The 25289-nt window shown below is 40.7% G+C and overlaps 1 protein-coding gene across 2 annotated transcripts in view; it reads right to left on the bottom strand.

Moving 5' to 3' along the window:
* Positions 1–25212, bottom strand: part of tpcn1 (two pore segment channel 1) — a 70244-nt gene extending 45032 nt beyond the window's left edge. Inside the window, exons 1-3 of one of the 2 annotated variants that reach the window (XM_078421730.1) lie at positions 25094–25212; positions 6886–7016; positions 367–543 (exon numbers count right to left, since the gene is read on the bottom strand). In XM_078421730.1, the coding sequence (XP_078277856.1) occupies positions 367–543; positions 6886–7016; positions 25094–25190 (405 nt within the window). In that variant the 5' untranslated portion in view covers positions 25191–25212. Of the gene's footprint in view, positions 1–272; positions 544–6885; positions 7017–25093 lie in introns of those variants that run through there. The other variant, XM_078421731.1, reaches the window with a different exon arrangement.
* Between the last annotated feature and the right edge of the window lie 77 nt (positions 25213–25289).

Here is a 25289-nt window from a genome sequence, read left to right as displayed (position 1 = left end):
CCGTTGATATCTTCTCGTATGTGATACTTGTGTTATGTATTACTATTTCCTTTTTATTTTATAAAAATGGTTACAATGCCAAAACAAAGTCACGTTTTCCTTAGTTTCCATTATCTAGAAAGAATAGAGATTACTGTACAAAGCTAGGTATCGCAATGGCTAGATGAGAAGATAATTCATAGTTTCATAAAACTACCCCACACAACTTCACAGAGCCGAGTTTATTTGCATCATTTACTGAATCTTATCAAGTAGTAAAATATGAGACATACCCCACACAAACAATTCAGGCATGACAATTCAACAATCAAGAAAGACGCATAAACTAAAATGGAACCGTCTATGTCTTACAAAATAACAACGTACATAAATGTCGAGTCGGAGTGAGGGAACAGCTGGAGCCTCGCACAGCGAGAGTATCAACAGCAGCAATCCGGAAATCAGCTCCATGATGTAGAACGTGTGATTGTGCACAAAGAGGTAGGCTGCAAGGGCTTTTTGATCTTTTGGATGAGTGAAAAACTTGTCATTATTTTCTCCCTCCTGAGGTGACAAAAAACAGAGTTAAGTATAATCTGATTTTTTTTTTCCAGTAAGGGTGCAAGAGATTATATAAATACTTATCCTACAACATTTCCACCAGGTTCTATTTAAATTGAAATAAGAAAATATCTGTCCTTCGGGGATTTTAGCCTCTTAATATTTTTTTGCACTTTTTAACTTAATGATAAAATATAAAATCTTAGCAACATCATTACAGTCAAACATCACTGATCTTTTGATAGACAAAATGCTGGAGTAAAAAGTGGGTCAGGCAGCATCTCTGGTAGTTTTCCCCAAGATGCTGCCTGACCCACTCAGCTACTCCAGCATTTTGGTCTATCTTCGGTGTAAACCAGCATCTGCAGTTCCTTCCGACGCATCACTCTTCTTTTGATCTGGTGCAAAGAAAACTCAATTAAAAAAGTACAAAAGAGAAAAGGTTGAAAAGACTACTTTAATTACCTTGACCTTTTTTTCAAGATATTGCAGAGCTTCAATTACTTTTAGTAATTTTTACATTAGTTGATTTAATTTTAGAAGTGATTACCTAAGTAATCTACACTTTGAAATCTTCATATTCTCGCCCTCACACTCTACGCTGTGAACATTGGGAAAAGTTGGTTTTCACAGGGTTTTTAATCAAAAACTTCTGATGTTTGTCGATGTAGTATTTGCACTTTTAAGTCCCATGTATTAGAATCAATATTTTATATATTAGCACACCACTGTGCTCAGAATCTGTCATCCTGAAATCAATAACATATCAAGGCCAAAGGTTGATGGTATGGCAAGTCTTTCCGCACACAGAATGTTCTGAATACTATTAACGAACTACCGCTTATTGCACCAAATGATTAACAATCTACAATAATAAAATTTACATGGAACACTACCAAACATTCCATAATCTAATGAAAACATATATACAAATACTCTGCATGTTTTAATGCTCTGTATGTTTTAATGTAACGAGGTGATAAATCGGGAACAAAAGGCAGCAGATTCTGGAAGATGATAGGAAAGGAGGTGAAGAGTGGAACTGAATGAAGAGGGGTAATGACGGATAGAAACAACCATCTGTCCCACACCTCTATACAGGCTACTTTTCAGTCTAGATGCAGCTCTCACTTTTTGCCACACATTCCAGCATCTGCAGGTTCTGGTGCGATCATTGAGTGATACATGTGTAAAGGATTGAAGTACAAAATTTAATGCTTAACCACGGGTCATGGCTGACAAATAGTTCACTACTCTATTTGCAGTCTGGAGCTTTGAACACAGGTGATGCTGTCTTCAGTCCATCTTCTGCTTTCTGTCTTCCATGTGATCTTTAAGCCCATGTGAATCTTTCTTCCATGGGTTAGTTTTAACCCTCAATCCTCAGACAAGGCCACTCAGTCAATATCTAGACACGGTCCATGATTTTATTGGCTTTCATGGTCAAACGTGCCACAGCCACTAAAGACTTCAGGTGACTTATTAGTTCCACTCAGCCCAACACCTCTTATTATCATATTCTCTCTCACACATACTTTGTCTTCTTCACATAGACAACTTGTTGATTACATTTAAAGGTAATTCCAGGGAAAGGCTTTGTTAAATTGTTTTTGGTTCTCCAATCTACATTCTCTTCCATTCTTCAAATAGATCTTTCATCACATAAAGAAGTGCTCATATCACCTTGTTTCCTAATCCTTAATCACTATTCTATTTTAGTTTGGCTCATCTTTGTCTGAAACCTTTCTGCTTAACAATCATTGATTGCCCAATGATTATCAACAGTAAGGCTACTTTAATAAAGAGGTAGACACACCATTTCAGTCCTGTAGGATCTCCTCAGTTAAAAAAAAACCCTTCTCAGACCAAAGAGAAACAGCAGCAAAATAGTTTACATGTTTAATAAACAAATCTTTAACCTTTAACTTGCCAAGTTAAACTTACATTGTGACTAGGAAAGGTTATTTTTCGTGTCTGGACCCTTCTTCAGACTGAAGAAAAGTCCCGACCCGGAACGTCACCTAACCATGTTCTCCAGAGATACTGCATGAGCTGCTGAATTAATCCAGCACAGTGTCTTTTTTTGTAAACCAGCATCTGCAGTTCCTTGTTTATCAATCTTGGATTGTGCTTTATTTATTACAATGTTATACTAATTGATACAACAGCATTGATACGAATCGCATGAAAGAAAATGGCTGGCAAGGGAAAAACCAGGTTGGAGTTTGGGAAGAGATTCAATCATACCTTAAGAGGGGAATCTCATCTGTTTGCAGGCTGAAGATTGGTGTGGTGCATGAGAATGCCAATAGGGGGTTATGGGTTTTTGTCAAATTGGGGCCTCAGGAACTGCGTGAAAGTCTAACTGGGACCTGCAGAGTAGGTGGTGTCAGGCTGTTTGGAGTCGGGTGAATATGGACCTACTATGGGTGGAGGGAGCACAATGGTCAGAGAGAGGAAAAATCTGCGAATAGTTGATAGGTAAGGTATGTATAATTGGGAGATTAGGGCGGCACGGTAGCGCAGCGGTAGAGTTGCTGCTTTACAGCGAATGCAGCGCCGGAGACTCAGGTTCGATCCTGACTACGGGTGCTGCACTGTAAGGAGTTTGTACGTTCTCCCCGTGACCTGCGTGGGTTTTCTCCGAGATCTTCGGTTTCCTCCCACACTCCAAAGACGTACAGGTATGTAGGTTAATTGGCTGGGTAAAATGTAAAAATTGTCCCTAGTGGGTGTAGGATAGTGTTAATGTACGGGGATCGCTGGGCGGCACGGACTTGGAGGGCCGAAAAGGCCTGTTTCCGGCTGTATGTATATGATGATGATATGATGAAGAGAAACAGAGGTGAGCTAGTAAGGTAGCTACCAGAGTTTGCAGCAGGTTGGGACTTCTTTAGGAAGCCTCCTTTACAATGTGCTGTTAGCTTATTAAAACCTGTGTGTGTCATAATTCGGGGACCTTTGATCAAGTTAACTTAATTTCCCAGGCAATGTTCTCAAGAGATGGCATAATTCCCTGCAAAATGTCACCTGAACAAGGGCCATTAATGATGAAAAAAGCCTACTTGACTTCATTCCCGAGTGAAAAGACCATTACATTGCTGAATTACCAGGCCAGTGAATATATTTGGGGCAGCTTTTTGCAAGTAGAGTAGAAATTTCTCTTGTGTAGGAAGGAACTGCAGATGCTGGTTTAAACCGAAGATAGACACAAAATGCCGGAGTAACTCAGCAGGACAGGCATCATCTCTGGAGAGAAGGAATGGGTGATGTTTCGTGTTCAGACTGAAGGGTCTCGACCCGAAACATCATCCATTTCTCTCCAGCCTGTCCTGCTGAGTTGCTCCAGCATTTTGTGTCTATCTTTAGAAATTTCTTAATTGAATGTGCAAAAGGTAAATGCATATGGTAGCAATGAACGACCAAAATTCAATTATTTTTACTTCAAAAGAACTGAATTTCAAAAGGGGTCAAATTTTTTCAACATGGCACCACATCTCTCGTTTCATTTACGTGACCAAGGACAAATTTCTACCAAAGTATGCTCTGCAAATTAACACCCTAATTTTGCAGATTATCGGGACAAAGTAGAGAATCTAATCAAAAATCAGAAAGCCTGATCTAGAAAACAAGGAGGTAGAAGTAATTCTACAGTTATATAAAATCCTGATTCGGCTACACCTGCAGCACTGGGGGAAGTTCAGGGAACCACGCAAGGAAGGGTATATGTAGGAAGGAACTGCAGATGCTGGTTTAAACCGAAGATAGACACAAAGTGCTGGAGTAACTCAGCGGGACAGGCAGCATCTCTGGAGAGAAGGAATGGGTGACATTTCGGGTCGAGACCCTTCTATATGTTGTGCAAAGTTGGCAAAATGATAATCGTATCTTAATCCTAAAACATTTAAATTGTTGAAAATAATGTTGTAGTCCCTGCAAATTTTGAAAATTGGGCAGCACAGTGGTGTAGCGGTACAGCTAATGCCTTATAGCACCAGAGACATGGGTTCTATCCTGACTACGGGTGCTTGTCTGTACGAAGTTTGTACGTTCTCACCGTGACCTGTGTCGGTTTTCTCCGAGATCTTCGGTTTCCTCCCATACTCCACAGACATATAGGTTTATAGATTAATTGTCTTGGTAGAAATGTAAAATTGTTCCTAGAGTGTGTAGGGTAGTGTTAATGTGCAGGGATCGCTGGTCGGAGCAGACGGTTGGCCGAAGGGCCTTTCTTTGCACTGTATCTCTAAACTAAACTAAAATTAACATATTGTTATATGTTCAAGGTATTAGGGAAAAGATAAGATAGATAAATAAATTTCTGCTGCTTCTGGATTAAGAGGGGAAAACTCTAAAGAGTAAATCTAGATATTTCATGAGTGGAGGTAGGAAACAGAAGTTTAGGATTCTCTTTTACAAAAAGCCGTTTGTACTGAGTCATTGGTAGGTACTGCATTCCATTATTTATGAACATTCGAATTAAGGACTTTCACTCAAGCCATTACCTCTCTGGCATATACACTTCGATTTATGTGTCAATTTTCGCTGTAATGAACTGAAATAAAATCTCAAAACACTGTTTCAAAAAATCCATAATCCATTTTGACCAGATTTCACCTCAGGAAATGTTTTCCAGGAATGCATCCCTTTTGTAAACTGAGGATTGCCTATATATTAATTTTAAATCTGAGATTTGTAAGATTTTTGCATCTTAACGGTGTTAATTGCTAAAACGCACGGGCGAATAGAGGGAATTTAGGTTGTGAATCAACCTGTCACAGATCTCAGTGAAAAGCCTAGGGACAAAGTAGCCCAATCCAGGGACAACGTAGGGACAAGGGAGGGACAAAGTAGCCCAATCCAGTTATAACTATGCTTCAGGTAAGCTACAACAGACAACAGCATTACTATTTCACCAAGTGCCAGTCTCACAAGGTCGGTAACATGGCTAAACCAAATGCACCGCATTCATTATTATTGCCTGATACCCAATAACAAACTTGAAGTTTATCTTCTCACATACCCCTTCTTTCCAAACCCTCATTAGCCCCCTATTACCCAGTTTCTTCACCCCACCCCACTTACTACATCACCCTTCTACTCCTTCCACAAGGTCCTGTGCCCTATCCCTACTGTTCCCTTCGGCCCACCATTCCTTCCTTATTTTTTCCTACTCGTCACCTTCCTCCCTTATCTGATTCAATGACACTTCCCCCTTTCTTGTCTCTAATCAATCCCTTGTTACACAGATCCATCGATCACTAGCCAGGTCTTGCCCCACCCTGCCCCTCACTTCATTATTCTGGCTGCCTGCCCTATACTCTGGTCCAACTGAAATGTTGACTGTCCACTTCCCTCCGCAGATGCTGTCTAACCCGCTGACTTCCTCAAGCAGCTAATTTTTTTTCTCCAGTTTCCAGCATCTGCAGTTCCTTGTACCTTCAAAATAAAATTTACCCCTGATGTGGCAACTGCTTATGACTGCACCTTCCATAAGAAGTACCAGTCTATGATGTTACTTAACGCACTGTGATGAATGTAATTGAATCTATAAGGAATAATTATCTTCAACTAAGAACAAACTGTCATAAAAATCCTGGGAATAAGAATGTTCAAATCCCTCTTTTGCTCATATAATAAAATGGCATCAGTAAAAGAATATGGTTCCACTGTGATAAAAAAAAGTCTGTGGCACATGCTAACCCTCAAAGTATTAACACATGCAAATTGAATTCCACTTTTTAAAATTTGATTTCAATGGAATTAATGGAACCAAATATCAAAAGCAAAGTTCAAATACAAATGTTACTACAATATTTGTTTAGTGCACAATGCAGTGGACAAGAATTTTTCACAATAATGGAATTATTGAATAATGCAAGGAAGGTGACAGGTGCAAACGTTTTGAAATGTGGGAATTTTTATTCAACTGGAATGCACCACAGGAATCAAATATTACTCTAGTCCAATTTTTAATACTCTTATATATATGTGGATTCCATCTATTATATAATTAAAATGTCTAAGCATATATTTAAATTTCTGTTGTTCTAAAATGGTGAAAACCATTTGTACTATGTGTGCAACTAACCTCAGAAAACTAAGTATTGCCTTGACTTGGGAATTAAGGGAAGCAATCTGTCAAGAGCAGAACAGTGTCATTACAAGAATTATTTGCAATTAGGGCTAAATATTTTGTTAAATAAAAACTTATGTCAATTTCTCAGCAAGCAGCAATTTCACCATCAAGTGTGTTACATCACATACATGCTTTATACTCAATATTAGTTCCTTTTTAATAGCTTTATATGAGCAGGACTATTCAAATCACAAAATGCTTCATACCTGCAGGTAGATTGCTGCTTCCTGATAATTCATCTCCCAGACCTGTTTCAGAGAACCACAGCTCGGTCTGTAGTCTCGAACGTCTGGAGTCACCACCACTTCAGAAGTGATAATATCATATCCTCCTCCATCTATTAAGAGGACAGAAAATGGATGGTTCAAGTAGCAGAAGGCCAAACAGGTCATGCATTACCTAAGGAAATGCATCTTGAATTTCATTCATCATGCATTAGAGAGGGAAAATTTCATCATTCTGTCATACAAGTACTAAAACCAGCTGACCTAGAGCGATTGCAAAGTAAGTGCTTTTTTATTACTTGGAATGGGGAGGAAGAACGCGAAAAGAAAACCCAGGAAAATGTTTTACAGTGATGGTATATAAATGAGCATTTCAGAAAGTAGAACTAAATTACTTAGAAGTTTTATCCTCTGCAGAACAGCATCTTTTTGTAGAACTTATTCGCATATCCTTAGTTTTGTGAAAGTTAAGATATAACGTTTCCTCTCTCCAGAGCATGAGGAAACCAAGCTGGAGGCTGAAGACCACATCATTGTATAGTAAATACCACAAGGTATGGGCAAATTAGGCAAAAGGAATACATGGTAAGTTACACAGGACACTTACTGGTTGCAGTTTAGCATTCGGTATTGGTAATCTTATGTACAGGCATACCAGAGAGAAGATCAGCACATCTACTCTAGGATAAGGATTGATGTGCTTTCTTTCCTTTGTGTTTAATAGTATGTGTTAAATGTATGTTTTTAGTGTTCTTTAGCTTGTTTTATGTGGGAGGGTCGGGGAGTGGGGTTAGGGGAAACATTTTCTAACCTCTTACCTTGACGGAGATGCGATTTTTTTCTGTATCGTATCTCCATCCGCACTGCGGCCTAACATCGAGGAGTTGGCGGCCTTTGTTGGAGACCGATTTTGAAAGCTCCACCGTGGAGCCTGCGGACTTTAACATCGCGGAGCCTGCGATCCCTTTGCCAGGGATCGACCTCGGAGCTCCAACCGTGGGTGCTTATGGACTTTAACATCATGGAGCCCGACCGACTTCGGGAACTCTAAGCCGCAGGAGTTTCGACTGCCCCAAAGCGGGGGTTTCGATCGCCCAGCCGGCTGTGGGAGCTTCGATTGCCCTGACGGATGGTTCGACTAACCCGACCGCGGGAGAATAAAGAGGAAGGAGATTGGACTTTGTCTTCCATCACAGTGAGGAATGTGGGGAATGCACTGTGGTGGATGTTTATGTTAACTTTTATGTAATTGTGTGTCTTGTTGCTTTTTTTTCATATGGCTGTATGGTAATTCGCATATCACTGTACCTTAATTGGTACACGTGACCTTTGAAACCTTTATATTTAGTGCAGGTGAACGTGGACGGCAGGTTATGAAGAGTTTAATGATCCATCTGGGCTCACCTGACATTACTCCTGTAGTACATGGGAAGGAACTGCAGATGCTAGTTTAAACTGAAAATAGACACAAAATGCTGGAGTAACTCAGCGGGGACATTCCTTCTCTCCAGAGATGCTGCCTGTCCCGCTGAGTTACTCCAGCATTTTGTGTCTACTCCTGTAGTGTGTTGGTACTCAAGGTAGCAGTGTGGTCACTTAGCTTGGTTTGGGAACTATGGTTTATCAGGTTCTTATTAAAATTGTTTCTCTATGAAGAAGTTCCTTATGGTCTGACCAGGCAATGCCCCACCTTTCCTTTCTACCGGAGTTGAGGCAAGTGTTATTCATCTGAGATCTTCCCAGCAGCCTTTCTTGCCCTCTGGCATCTGTTGCTCTTCTTATATTCCAAGTCCTTCAGGATCCAGGTCTACATGCTGCACATTGTCAGGGACTGACTGCTGTTTCTGGCTGCTCAGGCTTTGTAGCATGCAGCACACCACAATGAAATCTCTACATCTTGCTGGCTTATTCTGTAGGGTATTGCTGGACTAACTAGATAATTCTCTCTAATTTTTAGAAGACCAATATCACAAGGTAACTATAGTTCAATAGAGGCAGCATGTAGGTCATGAAATGGAATACGATGCTACAGCTTGAAATCTAAGCCAAATAGAAAATATTGGAAGCTCACAGCTGTCAAGTAGCATCGAAAGGGACAGACACAGAGTCGGTTTCAGCCACGAACTAGAAAAATGAGATTAAGCATATTTTAAGGCAGAGATAGATAGATTCTTGATTAGTACAGGTGTCAGGGGTTATGGGGAGAAGGCAGGAGAATGGGGTTAAATGGAGAAAGATAGACCAGCCATGATTGAATGGTGGAGTCAACATGATGGGCTGAATGGCCCAATTCTTCTGCTCCTATCACTTATGAACTTTAAGAGGCAGAGGACAAGGATTTTGTTTTACTCCAGGGGAGTGATGATGATTGAAAGACAGCGATGATTACCCAAGAATAACATTGTCTAATCTATTCCCAAACCTGCGAGCACTACCCCCATAAAGCAATGGGCATCTGGTGCATAAGAACATGCATAAGCAAGTTCCCCTCCTTGTCTCAAGCCATCTTGATTTGGAAATACATCTCATGACTGAGTCCAAATCCTGAAATTCCCTACCCAAGATCTGCACCACAAGGACTGAAGTGGTTCAATAAAGTCGCTCACCACCATCAAGACCAATGTTTCCTAATTGGTCTTGATGGTGGTGAGCCGCTTTGGTGAAACAATTAGCCAATGATGCTTTATTTATTCCATAAATAAGTAAAAAAGAATGATTTTTTAATAATTCCGATGAGCATAGAATTTAAGAAGCCAATTTGTAGCTTAGTGGAACTGGGCCACATGTCCAGAAGGCATTTAAGTTTTGCAGATTTTATAAGCATGAAAGGAATATGTACATTCAGGGCCAGGGGTGAATCTTGGAGAATTTTGGATTGTTAGGCTAGAGAAAGAAGCAAAGTTGGAGAAAAGAGTGGAGGGTGTTTGGGAATTAGTATAAGAGATTCATCTGAGGGAACTGAACAGATGCATATAATTTTACTGATTAGTTATCTCATTGTTGTTGTTGTTGAAGATAAAGGGCAGAAAAGGCTAGGGAGTAGATTCAGGCAGAGAGTGGTAATAGAGAAAACCATTGAGTCACCTTTGCTTTCCAGGATGAACCTGAAGCCACAAGCAGTTTAGCAGGATAGAACAAGTTCTGGAGAGTTCTACCCAATGAAGGCAATGGATCAGTGAAACAACTGTGGTGGAAGTCTGCGCAACTCATGATAGCAGAGTAAAGATAAACACTTTAACACCAAGAATGACTTGGGTATTCGTGCATACATCTTTTAATGACAGCAACCAGGCAATAATTATGAATGAGATCCAAGGTTCCTTCCTTCAAACCGAACAAATTTGTCAAGTTTCTAATAATAAATATCACCAGCAAGCAAACAAAAGCTTTTCACTGTAACTTAGTACATGTGATAATAATAACTGAACTAATCTATGGCTCACATTTGTTTGCATGCTCCATACAAATTAAGGGTAATGTACAATGAGCAAACAAGTGATATATATCCTGTTGATGTTTCAGGCAAATTAATTTTACAACCTGTTTTTTTTAAACTAATTCTTGCTTGAATGTTGCAAATTCAAGATCATTAAAAATATTCTATAATTAATTTATAATTTTAAAACACTGCATGAGGCCAATAGTGCAGACCAGCTGTGCGGAATAGTGGAGCATGTTTTCAATCTGAGTCTGAAACTGGGGAGAGTTCCACAGCTGTGGAAAAGATCCTGCGTGGTACCGGTTCCAAAGAAGCAGCACCCGAAGGAACTCAACAGCTACAGGCCAGTGGCACTGACATCACACCTGATGAAGACACTGGAGCGTCTGGTCCTCGCCCATCTCCTCCCCCTGGCGAGACAAACAATGGATCCGCTGCAGTTCGCCTACCAGACTTGCATCGGGGTGGAGGACGCCATCATCTACCTACGGAACAGAGCTCTTTCACACCTGGAGAAGCCGGATAGCAATGTGAGAATCATGTTCTTTGATTTCTCCAGTGCATTCAACTCCATCCAGCCAGGGCTTCTGGGGGGCAGGGGCTTCTGGGGGGCAGGCTGGAGCGCACTGGAGTGGATCACCACCTCACATCCTAGATTCTGGACTACCTCACCAACTGACCACAGTATGTGAGGACAAAGGACCTGGTCTTGGACAGGGTGGTCTGCAGCACTGGGGTTCCGCAAGGAACAGTGCTAGCTCCATTCTTGTTCACCCTGTACACTGCGGACTTCTGGCACAGCTCTGCAGACTCCTATTTGCAGAAGTTCTCTGACGACTCTACCACCGTCAGCCTCATCACGGGCGATGAGGACAGGGCGTACAGAGAACTGATCAAGGAGTTTGTGGACTGGTGCCAGCGGAACTGCCTCCGGATCAAAGCGGGGAAAACCAGGGAGATGGTGGTGGATTTCCGCAGGCGCAGCCAGGTCCCCCCGACACCAGTGAAAATCCAGGGAATGGACATCGAGAGGGTGGATTCTTACAAGTACCTGGGTGTCTACCTCAACAATAAACTGGACTGGACTGAAAACACCGATGCGCTATACAGAAATGGCCAGAGCAGACTTTATCTGCTAAGGAGACTCAGGTCCTTTGGAGTGCAGGGGGCACTCCTAAGGACCTTCTACAACACGGTGGTTGCATCGGCCATTTTCTATGGAGTGGTCTGCTGGAGCAGCAGCATCTCAGCGGCGGAAGGGAAGAGACTCAACCAGCTGGTCAGGAAGGCCAGCTCTGTCCTGGGTTGCCCCCTCGACTCAGTGCAGGTGGTGGGAGAGAGGAGGATGATGGCAAAGCTAACATTGCTGCTGGACAACGAATACCACCCCATGCAGGACACTGTCACTGCACTGAGTGGCTCCTTCAGTGACAGACTCCTTCACCCCAATTGCGTGAAGGATATAGGAGGTCCTTCCTTCCCGCTGCTGTGAGACTGCACAACCAGCACTACTCCCAGCAGACGAGTCAACAATAACAGCTAAGAACACACGAAAAACTGATGACAATTTATGTATCTTTTATTTATAATGAATGATCTCTTGCTCTCTTGCTATCCACTTTGCTGCTGTAACACTGTAAATTTCCCCGGTGTGGGACGAATAAAGGAATATATTATTATATTATTATTATTATTATTATTAGGTTCGCAAAAATTTTCATGAAAACCTGTGGCAATTTAATTAAGTTACCGAGCACAATTACATTAAAATTCAAAATGTACAGCAAGTGTTCTAATTTGGAGACAGAATATTTGTTTGATACAAACGCTGCTGGGCTAATAGCTGGCAGTCAACCAAGTTGGCAATAATATTTGTGAAGTGAGAGATTTTCACTGCATCAAGGTTGTCTCTACTGTCTGTAATGACATTCCTTTGAATCTGTATTTCATCAAGGTCAGGCATAGTTTCAGCAAGTAGTTTTGTTATTCTATCATGCAAACAGTTCTATAGCAAGGCCAAAAAGGTCATGAGTTACAGTGTTGCAATGAACCTCTGATGAGGGCTAATTTTAACCTGAGGTTGAATTCCCATTATTAAAAATACACATTTGGTGAGTTTATCCATTTAACAGCTTGGATATGAATTGACCAGCAGGACCATAGTTTGATCCTTTGAGCAAGGACTGTGGTATTGCTGGCCTCCTTTAACTCTTCTCCATCTGATTGCTAGTTAATGTCTTCTACTGGAAATGTATAAGTGGACTTCAGATGAGGAGATGATTAGATTGCATTGGATGCCTCCCTGCAGTAAAATGCAGTGTCAAAAAGACCTATGCATAAGTACCACCGTAACATGATCAAATAATGGGGATATTAAAGGATAAGAGTCATCTCAGTAAATGCAGCGAGAAAGTAAGGAATAAAACTGAAGAAAAAAGAAAACAAATAACACTTCCACTGCATGTGTATGTGTAAAATGTCAAATTTTATCGTTGCCTTGCATTACAACTGAGAATATCTTTGCTAAAAGTTACAGGACAAACATATCACAAACATATTAGTTTGAAAATCTGTATTAATTTTGCTGCATCAAGAGTCTTTTTTCTTTCTCCAACCTTGTATTCTGAATATGTAGATCAATAATTAAATCAATTTAGTTCCGAACATAGCAGCATTTCCTCTTGTGGTAAGAATCGTGACACTGGCTATCAGCATATTATTAACTTGAAATTGAGGGAAGGGAATACTTGCTTCTGGAGGTGGAGATCGCCGCTAAACTAATTTCCACACTCATTTTCATAGATGTGTACCAGATATGATTATTGGAGAGTAATCAGGTAAAGGCGACACAACTCTTTGATTTTTGTATCTCGACAGTAACACCATTACATGATGCCCTGAATAAAATGAGCTGCCTCTGCAATAACAAAGCATCATGCCTGAAATATTGTAAGCCTACATAAGAAAACACCAAACTCTCTGGTGCTTTATTTTATGTGGAAAGTTTCCAAATGAGCAACTTGAAACCACGTAGAATATTAGTGTTCAAATAGAATCCACACTTGTTCCTCTCAGACAGAACTGCACATAATCAGAGGTTCCTTCTTTTGTGTTAACATGTTATGTCAGAGGAAAATCCCATTCAGTTAGACACATTCAAACAATTGCAGGAATGCCTGGGTCTGCATCTAAATCAGCTTTTGTTAGTTGCGAGGAGAGAGTAAGGGATTGGAAGTTTGTGGGTGCTGGTTAGAGTCGATCAGCAGATAGAAGGGTAATGACCATGATCAGGCAAGGGGAAATCAGCGAGGTGAGGAATAAAATCAATATTTGGGTGAATATTGTTGATAATTGGAAAGGGTGACATGTGGATCTGGCAAATCACTTAAACTGACTGATTCAATCAGTATATTGAATGTTAGTTTTGGAAATCCAAAGTACGATATTAAAAGAAAGCTAGACCAATTTTACTTTTATAATCCAAAATACAATTTATTCCTCAGTACATTGCTGCTTAACTCAAAATTCTTATAATTCAATTGTATTTATACAGCACCCATTCTGCTCGTGTTGCTTAATTCAGATTAATGAATATTTCAACTTTCTTAAAGATTAATTTGAATAAGTAGGCATGGCTTAATCTCCATTTAAAATGTCTTCCTCTTCAAACTGTTTATTCAGTATTATTCATACATCGAATACAAACTTATGAAACTTTAATACTTTAGAAGGCTTGAAAAAATTGATGACTTTTCAAATAAAACATGGTAATTTTTTTTCCCAAGACAAAATTAGAAGAAAGTTCCAAGACTCAGTTAACACTCAGTAACACGGTTTAAGTAAAATATAAATACATAACAAAGATAAATCTACCTAATTATGTAAAGCACAAATGAAAAGTTTACACATACCATTTGTCTCAAATTCCCGAATGTACAATAACTTTTCCAAAGGGCTGTAACTAAATTCATCAGAGCAGACACAAGTTACATCTGTACTTTCCATTGATGTGGAAGTGAAAATAAGGCACCTTGTACTTTATTACAAAGTAGCGGAAGCTACAATTTATATAATTTGACTCCACAAAAAACAGGTGATCACATTAAAAACCAAACCTTGCATTTAAAAAAAACTGATTTGTGCATGCAATTAGTCTAAGTTTTAGTTTTAGAGATACAGCACGGAAACAGGCCCGCCGGCCCACCGAGTCCGCGCCGCCCAGGGCCCAGCGATCCCCGTGCATTAACACTATCCTACACACACTAAGGACAATTTATACATACACCAAGCCAATTAACCTACAAACCTGTGCGTCTTTGGAGTGTGGGAGGAAACCGAAGATCTTGGAGAAAACCCACGTGGGCACAGGGAGAACATACAAATTCCATAGACAGCACCCGTAGTCAGGATTGAACCCGGGTCTCCGGCGCTGGAAGTGCTGTAAGGCAGCAACTCTACTGCTGTGCCACAGTGACCCCCAAAGGGGTGTGTGGATGTGCAATTGACCAAGGAATACAAGCACCTTGGAGTTTTCCTGTACAGTAAACTAATGTCAGTAAATCCTACTAATGAGTGAAACCACTTGCTCTGCCAGCCATGCCAGAGTAATCAAGAAATGTGTTGTACAATGACATATTTGGTTTTAGCTGCATGGTACAAACTGCAAATTCTGCTAGTTCAGCATAAACATGATTGTGGTATCAATTTGACACTAAAGAACTATAGATAGCTACTTACAATCAAAAATCTTTTTACACATTAACTCAGAAAACGTTGCTTCTGTGCAATCTGGTTTATTCATTGACTTACGGGTTAAGCAAGTGAAAACATAGTAGGTATATTAGAACTGCAAACAGAAAATGAAAGTGCGTCTAATATGTTTGCATTGTAAACTTAACTGTTCTCATCAGTTTAATATTTGTAATGTATACTGTCATGCACATGAAAGAATTATACAGTTGGATTCTTCTTGGCTAGTCAAAAACAATTCTTCTTCATCGATTCTTGATTTGAAAAAAAAATTAATAGTACAACCAACCATAAGTCCTGTCACGTGCAAACTTTATGTCCAAAGTACCTGAAATTATATGACAGAAATGTTCAGGTTTTTGTATCAGTTAAAATGGTCATCATTCATATCTACAAATACCATAGCACTCCTTTGGTTTTTGAACTCTCTAGCTAGTCAAACTAGAGCTCAGAAACTAAATTTAGGAGTGGGGGCAGAGTCCAGGATGGTTTGCTCCCTCCCTGTTGCAAGAATATCTCAAACTGGCTTCAGCACATTCTGACGAGGGAGAGTGAATAACCAGTGGTCATTGTAGATACCACTGAATGGTCATCTATATACTAAAACTCTCATTTGTTTGTTTATTTGTGATCGAACTACAGCCAAAACGGTACACAGCGTGACAATTTTAGACCCACCTAACTCATCGTTGTCGCTTTAATGGTAAAGCAAGTAGTTTTATTGAAATCGGTGTTATATTTTTAAAGTTATTCACATTTTAAAGTTTAAATCTATTTCCTAGGGAGGAGGGAGAGGGGGAGGGAGGTGGGGTGGAGGGAGGGGGGGAGGAGGGTGGATAAGGGGTGTTATAGACAATAGATGCAGGAGTAGGTCATTCGGCCCTTCGAGCCAGTACCACCATTCAATGTGATCATGGCTGATCATTCTCAATCAGTACCCCGTTCCTGCCTTCTCCCCACACCCCCTGACTCTGCTATCCTTAAGAGCTCTATCTAGCTCTCTCTTGAATGCATTCAGAGAATTGGCCTCCACTGCCTTCTGAGGTTGAGGGGGTTGGGGAAGTGGGGAGGGGAGGGGGGAGGGGAGGGAGTGGGGTAGGAGAGGGTGCTGCACCAATGCAGGAGAGGTTTGGGCCCAACGGGTCCACTTGGTCTAGTTGTAGATACCACTGGCAGAAGGGATGAGATCCTGCAACAGGAGTTTAGGGAGCTACAAAGCCATTTAGAAAGCAAGACTGCAAAAGTTGTAATGTCTGGATTGCTTCCACTGTCACAAACCACTGATTAGAGGAACAGAAGGATTGATAAGATGAATGTGTGGCAGAAGGGATGGTGCAGGAAGATGGGTTTTAGGTTCCTGGATCTTTGGGACTATTTCTGCGGAAGGTGAAATCTGTACATGTCGGATGGGCTAACGTCCGTGCGGTGAAGTATGTTTGTGTTGTTGGGTAGGATTCAATCTGAGATGGCAGGAGAATCAGCCATGTGAGTGAGGTAAAAAATGAGGAAAAGAGCCGAGCGCTTGCACGAGCAGGAGGCGTACAGTGGGGGTCAAAAAATTGGAAAATTTACACACAAAATTACTAGTTTCAAGCCTCTTTTAGTGCATTACAAAGTAAAAATGGACATTACAAAATAATGTGAATATGTCACTGTATACTAATAACATTTTGAAGTAAATTCGCACATTAATTGATAATCAGCCCAAAAAGGTGGTAATTGGCTTTTCTGCTGTGTTTTATATTTTAACCCCGTCTTAATTAATTTAGTTATATAATCTTGCACTTAAATTTAATATTTCATCACAGTTCTATCACTGATTTTTTGGCACTCTTGGTTCCAGAGCTTTGCTGGTTTATCATGCCGGCCAAGGAAGCCAGCTATGGGGATAGATTTGCTGGCTCCAGCTGGGCTGGAGTTCCAGAGCTCCGGCCGCAGGTTGCAAATTCACCCCACCGATCCTGGAAGTCCTGATGAGGTCGAGATTGACTGCCTTGCCCAGCCTAGGTGCCACATTTTCGGGGAGACTTCCAGGGCGCAGGGGGGATTCTCGCGGAACCCCCAGTGACCTCTAGTGGCCGAATTGACAAATTGGCCATGGAAGTACCGATGAGGTCGAGATTGGCTGCCTTGCCCAGCCCAGGTGCCACATTTTTGGGGAGACTTCTCGTAGAACCCCTAGCGGAACCCTGGTGTTCATTACAAGTCTATACATCGTTTCTTTTCTTTTTTTCCAATCCAATTTCTCCGTTGGTAAACGCGATTTTGGCAAACTGAAAACGCGGAAATCATGCAAAAGGTGCGGAAAATGGATTTTAAAAACGCGGAAATCCATGGAAATGCGGAAAATTCACATGCCTGGAGAATGGGGTTCAGAATAGATCTTCAGAAGGGGAAAGTACATGCAAAGTTAGTAAGTCCAAAAGAGCAAACATGTAAATGCACTTCAGGGGAAACCAACTGGATCTATTGTAATGTAAAGCATCTAACTAATAAGGTGTGTAGGAAAATAACTGCAGATGCTGGTACAAAACGAAGGTCTGAAGAAGGGTCTCGACCCGAAACGTAACCCATTTCTTCTCTCCAGATATGCTGCCTGACCCGCTGAGTTACTCCAGCATTTTGTGATACCTAACTAATAAGGTGGATCAACTCAAAGCTTTAATTGAAATGTGGGGTTTCTATATTGTTGCCATCATTGAGACACAGTTGAAAGGCAGGCAGATTGGCAACTCAGTATCCCAGAGTATGGAATATTCAGGCAAGACAGAGGGGGTATGGCCTATGGTTGGAGGTTGTTTCTTATGCAATTAAGTTCCCAAGTTCTGTACTTTCCTTTCAAAATACGTATGCTCCTTTCCCACCTCGTAAGGACATCCAAACATTACCTCTTTGACCAAGTTTGTCATTTGCATTGATAACTCCTTTCTTCGGATTTAACTTTTGTTTGATTAAGCACCTGAAAGCAATTTGGGACAAATCAGTACATTACGTCTGAAGAAGGGTCTCGACCCGAAACGTCACCCGTTCCTACTCTCCAGAGATGCTGTCTGTCCCGCTGAGTTACTCTAGCAGTTTGTGTCTATCTTGATAATTTTTTAGTTTAGTTTAGTTTATTATTGACCCCTGCGTGCTATATACAGTGAAAAACCTTTGATTGCTATTCAGTCAAATCATAGCACAAGTACAATCGTGCACAAGTAAAAGAATGGAATCATTATAGTGGATAATAGTTGATGATCTTCTGGGGCAGTACGCAAAGACCCGGCAAGATTCTGCTACCATCTTGCTTCTATCAAGCCTATTAACTCAAAATTAGAAGAAACCATCCTTATCATGACAAATGCAAAACATATCTTCAAATTTTCCATTTGACATTGTTCTGACAGAAACAGATTCTATATTAAGAACGTGTTTAACTGTCGATTCATATGAGGGAAATTTAAAATGAATGTTACCATTTCTTAATTGGATCGTTGGATGAGCCATCCTTTGTGGAACACAGTCTCTTTAATGTGGAGTGGGCAGATCTGGACAACTCAACGTGCAGAAATAAATTTTCAACAACAAGAATGAATCCAATACATTCTCTAACCCATTCAAATTTGGAAATAAAGAAAAATCTCCAATCAGGTGAGAAATAATTACAATGCTTTAATCAGGTGAAGGAGGTAGCTGTTTTTCTTATTGATGAGAATACCAGAATATTTTATAATTACCGTATGCTAATTCTCGTGCTTCTTTTATTCTTACAATATCATATAGCTTTCAGTGGTTCTATGAAATTATATAATAGCATTAGAGGGCTGTTCTACCGCAAACAGATAATAAAGTTAGATCTGTATATGTTGGTGTTTAGCATAATGATAGATGATCCCACTGAAACATATAAGACCCTCTTGGGCCATGATGGAGTCGACGTTGAGTTTTCCCCACTAGTGAGTGAATCTTGATTAAGGAAACAAAACAGTATTGAGATCATCAGGGAGGGATACATTGTTGCCAGTGCTTCTTCTTGACTTTGCATTATAGCCCATTATAGCAAGTAATCGACAGTCGTCTGTGGTTAGTCTGGGACTATAACTTGGTCTGGAACATTCTCTAGGCTGAAGCTTACTACAATTTGCATGATTTTCCCCTTTAATGTTCTTTGATTAGCTTTATCAATGAAAGTCTATTTAAACAAATTAATATTTTGTAAAGGGTTGTCAAAGTCTCTTTCTCTCCCATCTTGTAGGCATAGGGATGAATGATATCAGAGCGTCCTTGCTAATGTGTTGTTAAAAATTATATTGCCTACAATTTTGCTATTTAGTAACACAAGGATGAGGTCAAAACAACTGTAGGCGAATCTTAATCAGCTATGCAAAACTGTTACAATTGGAGGAATGTTCTAAACCTTCAGAATGATGAATGGACAATGTTAGAGTAACATAGCATGATCTAAAAGCACTTCATGGATACCTCTATATATTTACTAATACCAAGCACAATATCCTTTTAATCGCTCCAACTTTTCCGGTATCCGTTACCCCCCCAGGTCTTCCTTCAATCATCCTATCACTTCCTCTTTCCACTTCGTCCCCAACAACCAAGCTGCTTTTGACCTGATATCAGCAATGTGACTCAACATTCCTTGGCACACCAAAATACTAGAATATAAGATAATGATATAACACACAATTACAAGAATAAAAGAGATAACACAAGATTACAAGAAAAAAAAAGACTTGGAACAAGCCATCAAGTAACCCCCCCCCCCCCCCCCCCCCACCATTCAATATGAACATGGATAATTTGCCCCACTTTCTGTTCCCTGAATTCCCAAATTTTTCAAAAACGTATCTACCTTCTCTTTAAATACCTTGACTATTACCATTTTCTGGGGTAGAGAACTCAGATGTCCATAACACCATGCATGGAGAAATTCCTACAATTTTAAGTATAATCTCCATTTGTAATTTCGAGAGAAAATAGACTCCCATTTCCAGTCCAACCAAAAACATTTCCAGTTTACTTTGAGTATTTAACATACCATTGCAGCGGTATGTCTAATACTCCAACCGAGCATGAAAATTATGCTGAAATAGTCCAGTCTGAAGCATGTTCCCAGTCTAGACTTCACTGAGACTATCCCTTTTAACAAACAGTGAAACAAGAAACACAGGTGAAGGCCCTTGTCTGAATGAGTGACTTGTGCTGTTCAGAGACTACAGATACACAAATGAAGGTTGTGCAACTGGCAACCAGTAGTGCATTGCAAAAGAAACATAGAAATGTAATCATGCCTGCATGTCAACATTGAGTTATATGACATAATTTCTATGCTCTTTCTCTTCCTGCACTCAGTCCAACTCCCAGCAGATTTAACTTGACAGGAAAATCACCAATGTTCCTCTGCTGATGCCTCGGGTTACCTTTGCAATTGAGTCCTAGTATCATCATCAGCAGAGTCCAATTTGCATAGCTAAAGAAAGATGGATATCCAAGCCATCACAATTTTAAATTGCATTTGGACTGATTGGAAACCAGTGTGTTTGACCCCCAGTTAATTTTAACTGCCTTTCGGTCATAGTTTTTGACAGTGAAGGTTAAAATGTCACTCACAGGCTCAGGGTGAAACTGGTAAATGATTCAATGGCTTGTTCCCAGCTTTTCACATCTACTCCAAAAATGCACTCTTATTTCAATTTTAGTCGAATATTTTCCTTTTTCTAAACTATCATTTTGCAATCTCCAAAATGGACTTTTAATTGATATTTGAAAAAAATATTCAATCTATTTTTGTTTTGAGCATTTAGACTTGAAAATGAGAATAAAAGCATCAAAATATTAATGACGCAGAATAGGAAATCTAGAAAATAAGAAAAATGATAAAAGACTGTCAGCTTATCACTCACATATACTTTCGTGCTTGCTCATCTCCATTGGCTACTGGCCCCTGAAATTCTTCTAATATAAAATTTCAATCATTTCATGGCCATGTCCCTCCTTATCTGAGAGCATCCCCTAGTCAGACAGCCTGTCAAAAATTCAACATCTCTACATCATCCATAAATGTCTTTGTCATAACACTGACAACTCTGACTTCCATTGACTAAGCTTTCAGGTGTTCCATCCCTAAGTATTACCATATTCCACTTTTCTCTTTCTTTCTCCCTGCACTTTGATCAAGCCATTAGTCTCATCCTAGTATGTTCAGCTTTATCTTGCTGTCACTTTTTGTCCAATTATGTCTTTATGAAGTGTCCTGATAGTCTTCTACATTAAAACTACTATGAAACATTTTCAGAAAGAAGCATATGAGTTATCAAATGGGATGACAGGCAGAAGATGTAATTTATTGCAGCTAGATGCAAGACTACAATCTGAGAGGAAAATATATTTAGACATAAAGACTTTATAGGAAGATACCAAAGAGTTTAAACCAGAGAGACCTGGGAGATAAAATATATAATTTCTTGAAAAATTGGCTACAGGCTGATAAAGCCATTAAAATAGCTAATGTAATTTAGTTTTATAAACAGAAATATGTATACAAAAAAATAAAGCACCCCAACTGAAATTGGACAAAGCATTATAGATAGGGTATGAAAACTACAGAAAACAGGAGATTCTGTTACCACCGGGTGGCGCCGTAAGTGGCAGCCTCGCCAACAGCCTGCCTCGTCCCTTTCTTCTTTTGTTGTTTTTAGTCTGTTTTAATTGTATGTTTTAGTGGATCTTTAGTTTTTGTACCATGTGGTGGGGGGAGGGGACGACGACTTTTTTAATCTCTTCCCTCGACGGAGATGCGACTTAATCCGTATTGTATCTCCGTTCGCACTGTGGCCTTAACAACGTGGAGCTGGCCGCAGTTCGGGATCGACTTCGGGAGCTCCAACCGCAGGAACGTCAACCGCCCCGATTGTGGGAGCCTCGATCACACCGTTGCGGGGGCATCGATCGCCAACTGCCGGAGCTTCAATCGTCCCAACTGCGGATATTTCGATCGCCCCGACCGCGGGAGAAAAGGAGGAAGAAGGTAAAAGTTATTTGCCTTCCATCTCAGTGGGGAATGTGAGGTCGCCGAAAAACAAGATGGACGTGCTGTCTGTATTGGCAGGGACTCAGAGGGATTGCCGTGAGTGCAGTGATCTCGGTGTTTGCGGGGACATCACGCCATGAGAACATTCTGGAGTCTGGTGCGAGTGTGGACGACTTTCTGACTGTTCGGGCGGACAGGGATTGCAGAGAGAGTGGCAGCATTCGGTACAACTCTGGTCACATCAAGGTAAAGGATTGTGTATGTGGCCCGGACATTGAACTGATGGCTGTGGGTCTCCGATTTTGCTGTGTACCCTGGGGATTCTCACATGTCACGATGGTGGCTGTTTATGTTTAATCTTTATGTAGTTTTGTATCTTGTTGCTGTTTTGGTATGACTGTATGGTAAATCAAATTTCACTGTACCTCAGTACACATGACAATAAAGGACCAAATTATAATTTATCATCTCTGACATTAACCTGGTGAATGTCAGAGATGATCAATTATAATTTTAATGAAAGAGCTGAAATACTGGTGGTAGACACAAAATGCTGGAGTAATTCAGCAGGACAGGCAGCATCTCTGGAGAGCAGGAATGGGTGACATTTCTGATCGAGATCAGATTAGTCAGGGGAAAGGGAAACAAGAGATATAGACAGTGATGTAGAGAAATATGGAACATTGAATGAAAGATATGTAAAAACGTAATGATGATAAAGAAAACAGGCCACTGTTAGCTGTTTGCTAGGTGAGAACGAGAACCTGGTGCGACTTGGGTGGGGGAGGGATGGAGAGAGTGGTTACTTGAAGTTTGCAGGGGTTACTTGAAGTTTGAGAAATCAAAAGTTATTCCACTGGGTTGTAAACTGCCCAAGCGAAATAAGAGATGGTGTTCCTCAAATTTGTGATTAGCCTAGGACAGAAAGGTCAGGTTGGGAATGGGAATTAAAGTGTTTGGCAACCGGGAGATCAGGTAGGTCTGACTGTTCGGGCGAACTGAGCGAAGGTGTTCAGCTAAACGATCGCCCAGTCTACGTTTGATCTCGCCAATGTGCGAGTCCACATCTTGAACAACAGATGTAGTAAGTGAGATTACAGGAGGTGCAAGTTAACCTCTGCCTAACCTGAAAGGACTGTCGGGGACTGAAAGGATATTGGTGGCATTTCCATTGGAGTTAGTAAGTTTATATGAAGAGTTTCATCAGCTAAATTATCTAGTGAAAAAGGAACAAACATTCATCGATTTAAAGATTACAATAAGAAATGCTGGTGTTTTCTTTTGGCTCATGTAATGGTTTGCAACCTGGGAGTGGCTGGCAAAGACCATTGCAACTATATTCAAAGCAAATGGAAGAGTACTTTCTCAGACAGAAACTCAGACTCATACAGCACGGAAACAGGCCCTTCAGCCCGACTTGTCCATGCTGACCAAGATGCTCCATCTATGCTCGTTTCACCTGCCCGCATTTGGCTCATATCCCTCTAAATCTTTCCTATCCATACAAACGAGACTGGTGAGAATTTTTTTTTTTTTAAGTTATGAAATATTTGATTAGTCTATAAAAGAGGTAATGATTAATAACAAATTGCATTATATAAGTGACAACACAGGGATAACAGGTGACTGCTAAAAGATCAATACACCACAATAAAACTTCATCTTATTCATAAACAGCCAGACAGAGTTACAAGCTCAAGTCTGATGTATCATAAAGATATAATTCCATGTCATTAAATGCTGAAACAACTATGGGAGTTTAACAATTACCATACCACCATCTCCATTATTAACAAGATCTAACGATCTTTCTTATGAATGTAATCATCAGATTGACTGAGCTTCACTATCCGAGTGAAGACATTTCTCCACATATCAATCCTAAATGGTTACCATTCATTTTAAGACTGACTTGCTAGGTCTAGATTCTTTAGCCAAGGGAAACATCTATCCTATATGTACCCTCTCAAGTCCTCGAAAAATTGGGGTAATTTCTCATTCCAACTTCTTTAGAATAGAGGCCAACCTATTCAATCTCTCTTAATTTGAGAGACCAGGAACCAATTTTGTGAATCTTCATTCTATGTCTTTAATAACAATTATAACTGTTTTTTAGATAAGCTGAGCAAAACAACACACAATGTTCCAGACATTGTCTCAACACAGTCTTATCTAATTGATGAAAGACATCTTTGATTTTGTATTCGCAACCACTTACAATAACGACCACAACACCATTTACTTTCCTGTATATGAAAATAACTGCAGATGCTGGCTGGTACAAATCGATTTATTCACAAAATGCTGGAGTAACTCAGCAGGTCAGGCAGCAGTAGATGCTGCCTGACCTGCTGAGTTACTCCAGCATTTTGTGAATAAACCATTTACTTTCCTAATTGCCTGCTGCTGCACAAGGTCATCCAAGTACCTGAAACCTGAAACCTGAACATATCCCAAAACTCTACCCATTAAAAAAAATACACGTCTCTATTTTCCACTTATATTTATTACCTCGTATCTTTACACTACACGTACATATTGTTGCACGCTTTCAAGATTTAACTGAACAATTCTTTCCCAGGGTCAATGAGCTAAAACGGTGAGCTAATATAGGTGCACAGTGAGGGTCCCAGAGATCTCTTTGGGTTTCATAAATACATCTTCACCTCACTGCCATCGTCAGATCCGCCGAGAGTCAGGGACCTGAATCATTAACCCTCTCTCCACAGATGCTGGCTGACCAGATGTTGTTTTTAATGAGCCAACCCAGTCCGCTATTCCGAGGGAGGAGAGGGAGGGGGGATGATCACAGTGAGCAGCTCACACAACTACTGCTGTGAATGAGATGTAAACAGACATCGGCTTTCCCGCACAGGCAGCTCAAGGAGTACCGTCTGCTCGGGGCCACCAAAAGTTGCGCCGCTCAAAAGTTACCACTCTGACATTAAAAGTGCAGCCGAGATCGCGATTCCTACTTTCGTTGGGGATATCGTCTCTGTTGGTGTCGGCGCTCAGCCCCGTGTTGTCGTCTGTCAGGATTAAAGGGACGTCGTCGTCGACAGGCAGCGCCATCACCGGCTCGACGCAGCCTCTCTTCACACTCGCGCCGCGCACCGCTCAACCTAACCACGCGCCGGGGGGGGGCGGGACATCCCCGCCCTCTGGCTGCTG

Source organism: Rhinoraja longicauda, chromosome 25, assembly GCF_053455715.1.
Source record: "Rhinoraja longicauda isolate Sanriku21f chromosome 25, sRhiLon1.1, whole genome shotgun sequence".
Lineage (NCBI taxonomy): Eukaryota > Metazoa > Chordata > Chondrichthyes > Rajiformes > Arhynchobatidae > Rhinoraja > Rhinoraja longicauda.
The sequence above is the reverse complement of the archived record's forward strand: the minus strand, read 5'-3'. Positions and strand labels throughout refer to the sequence as shown.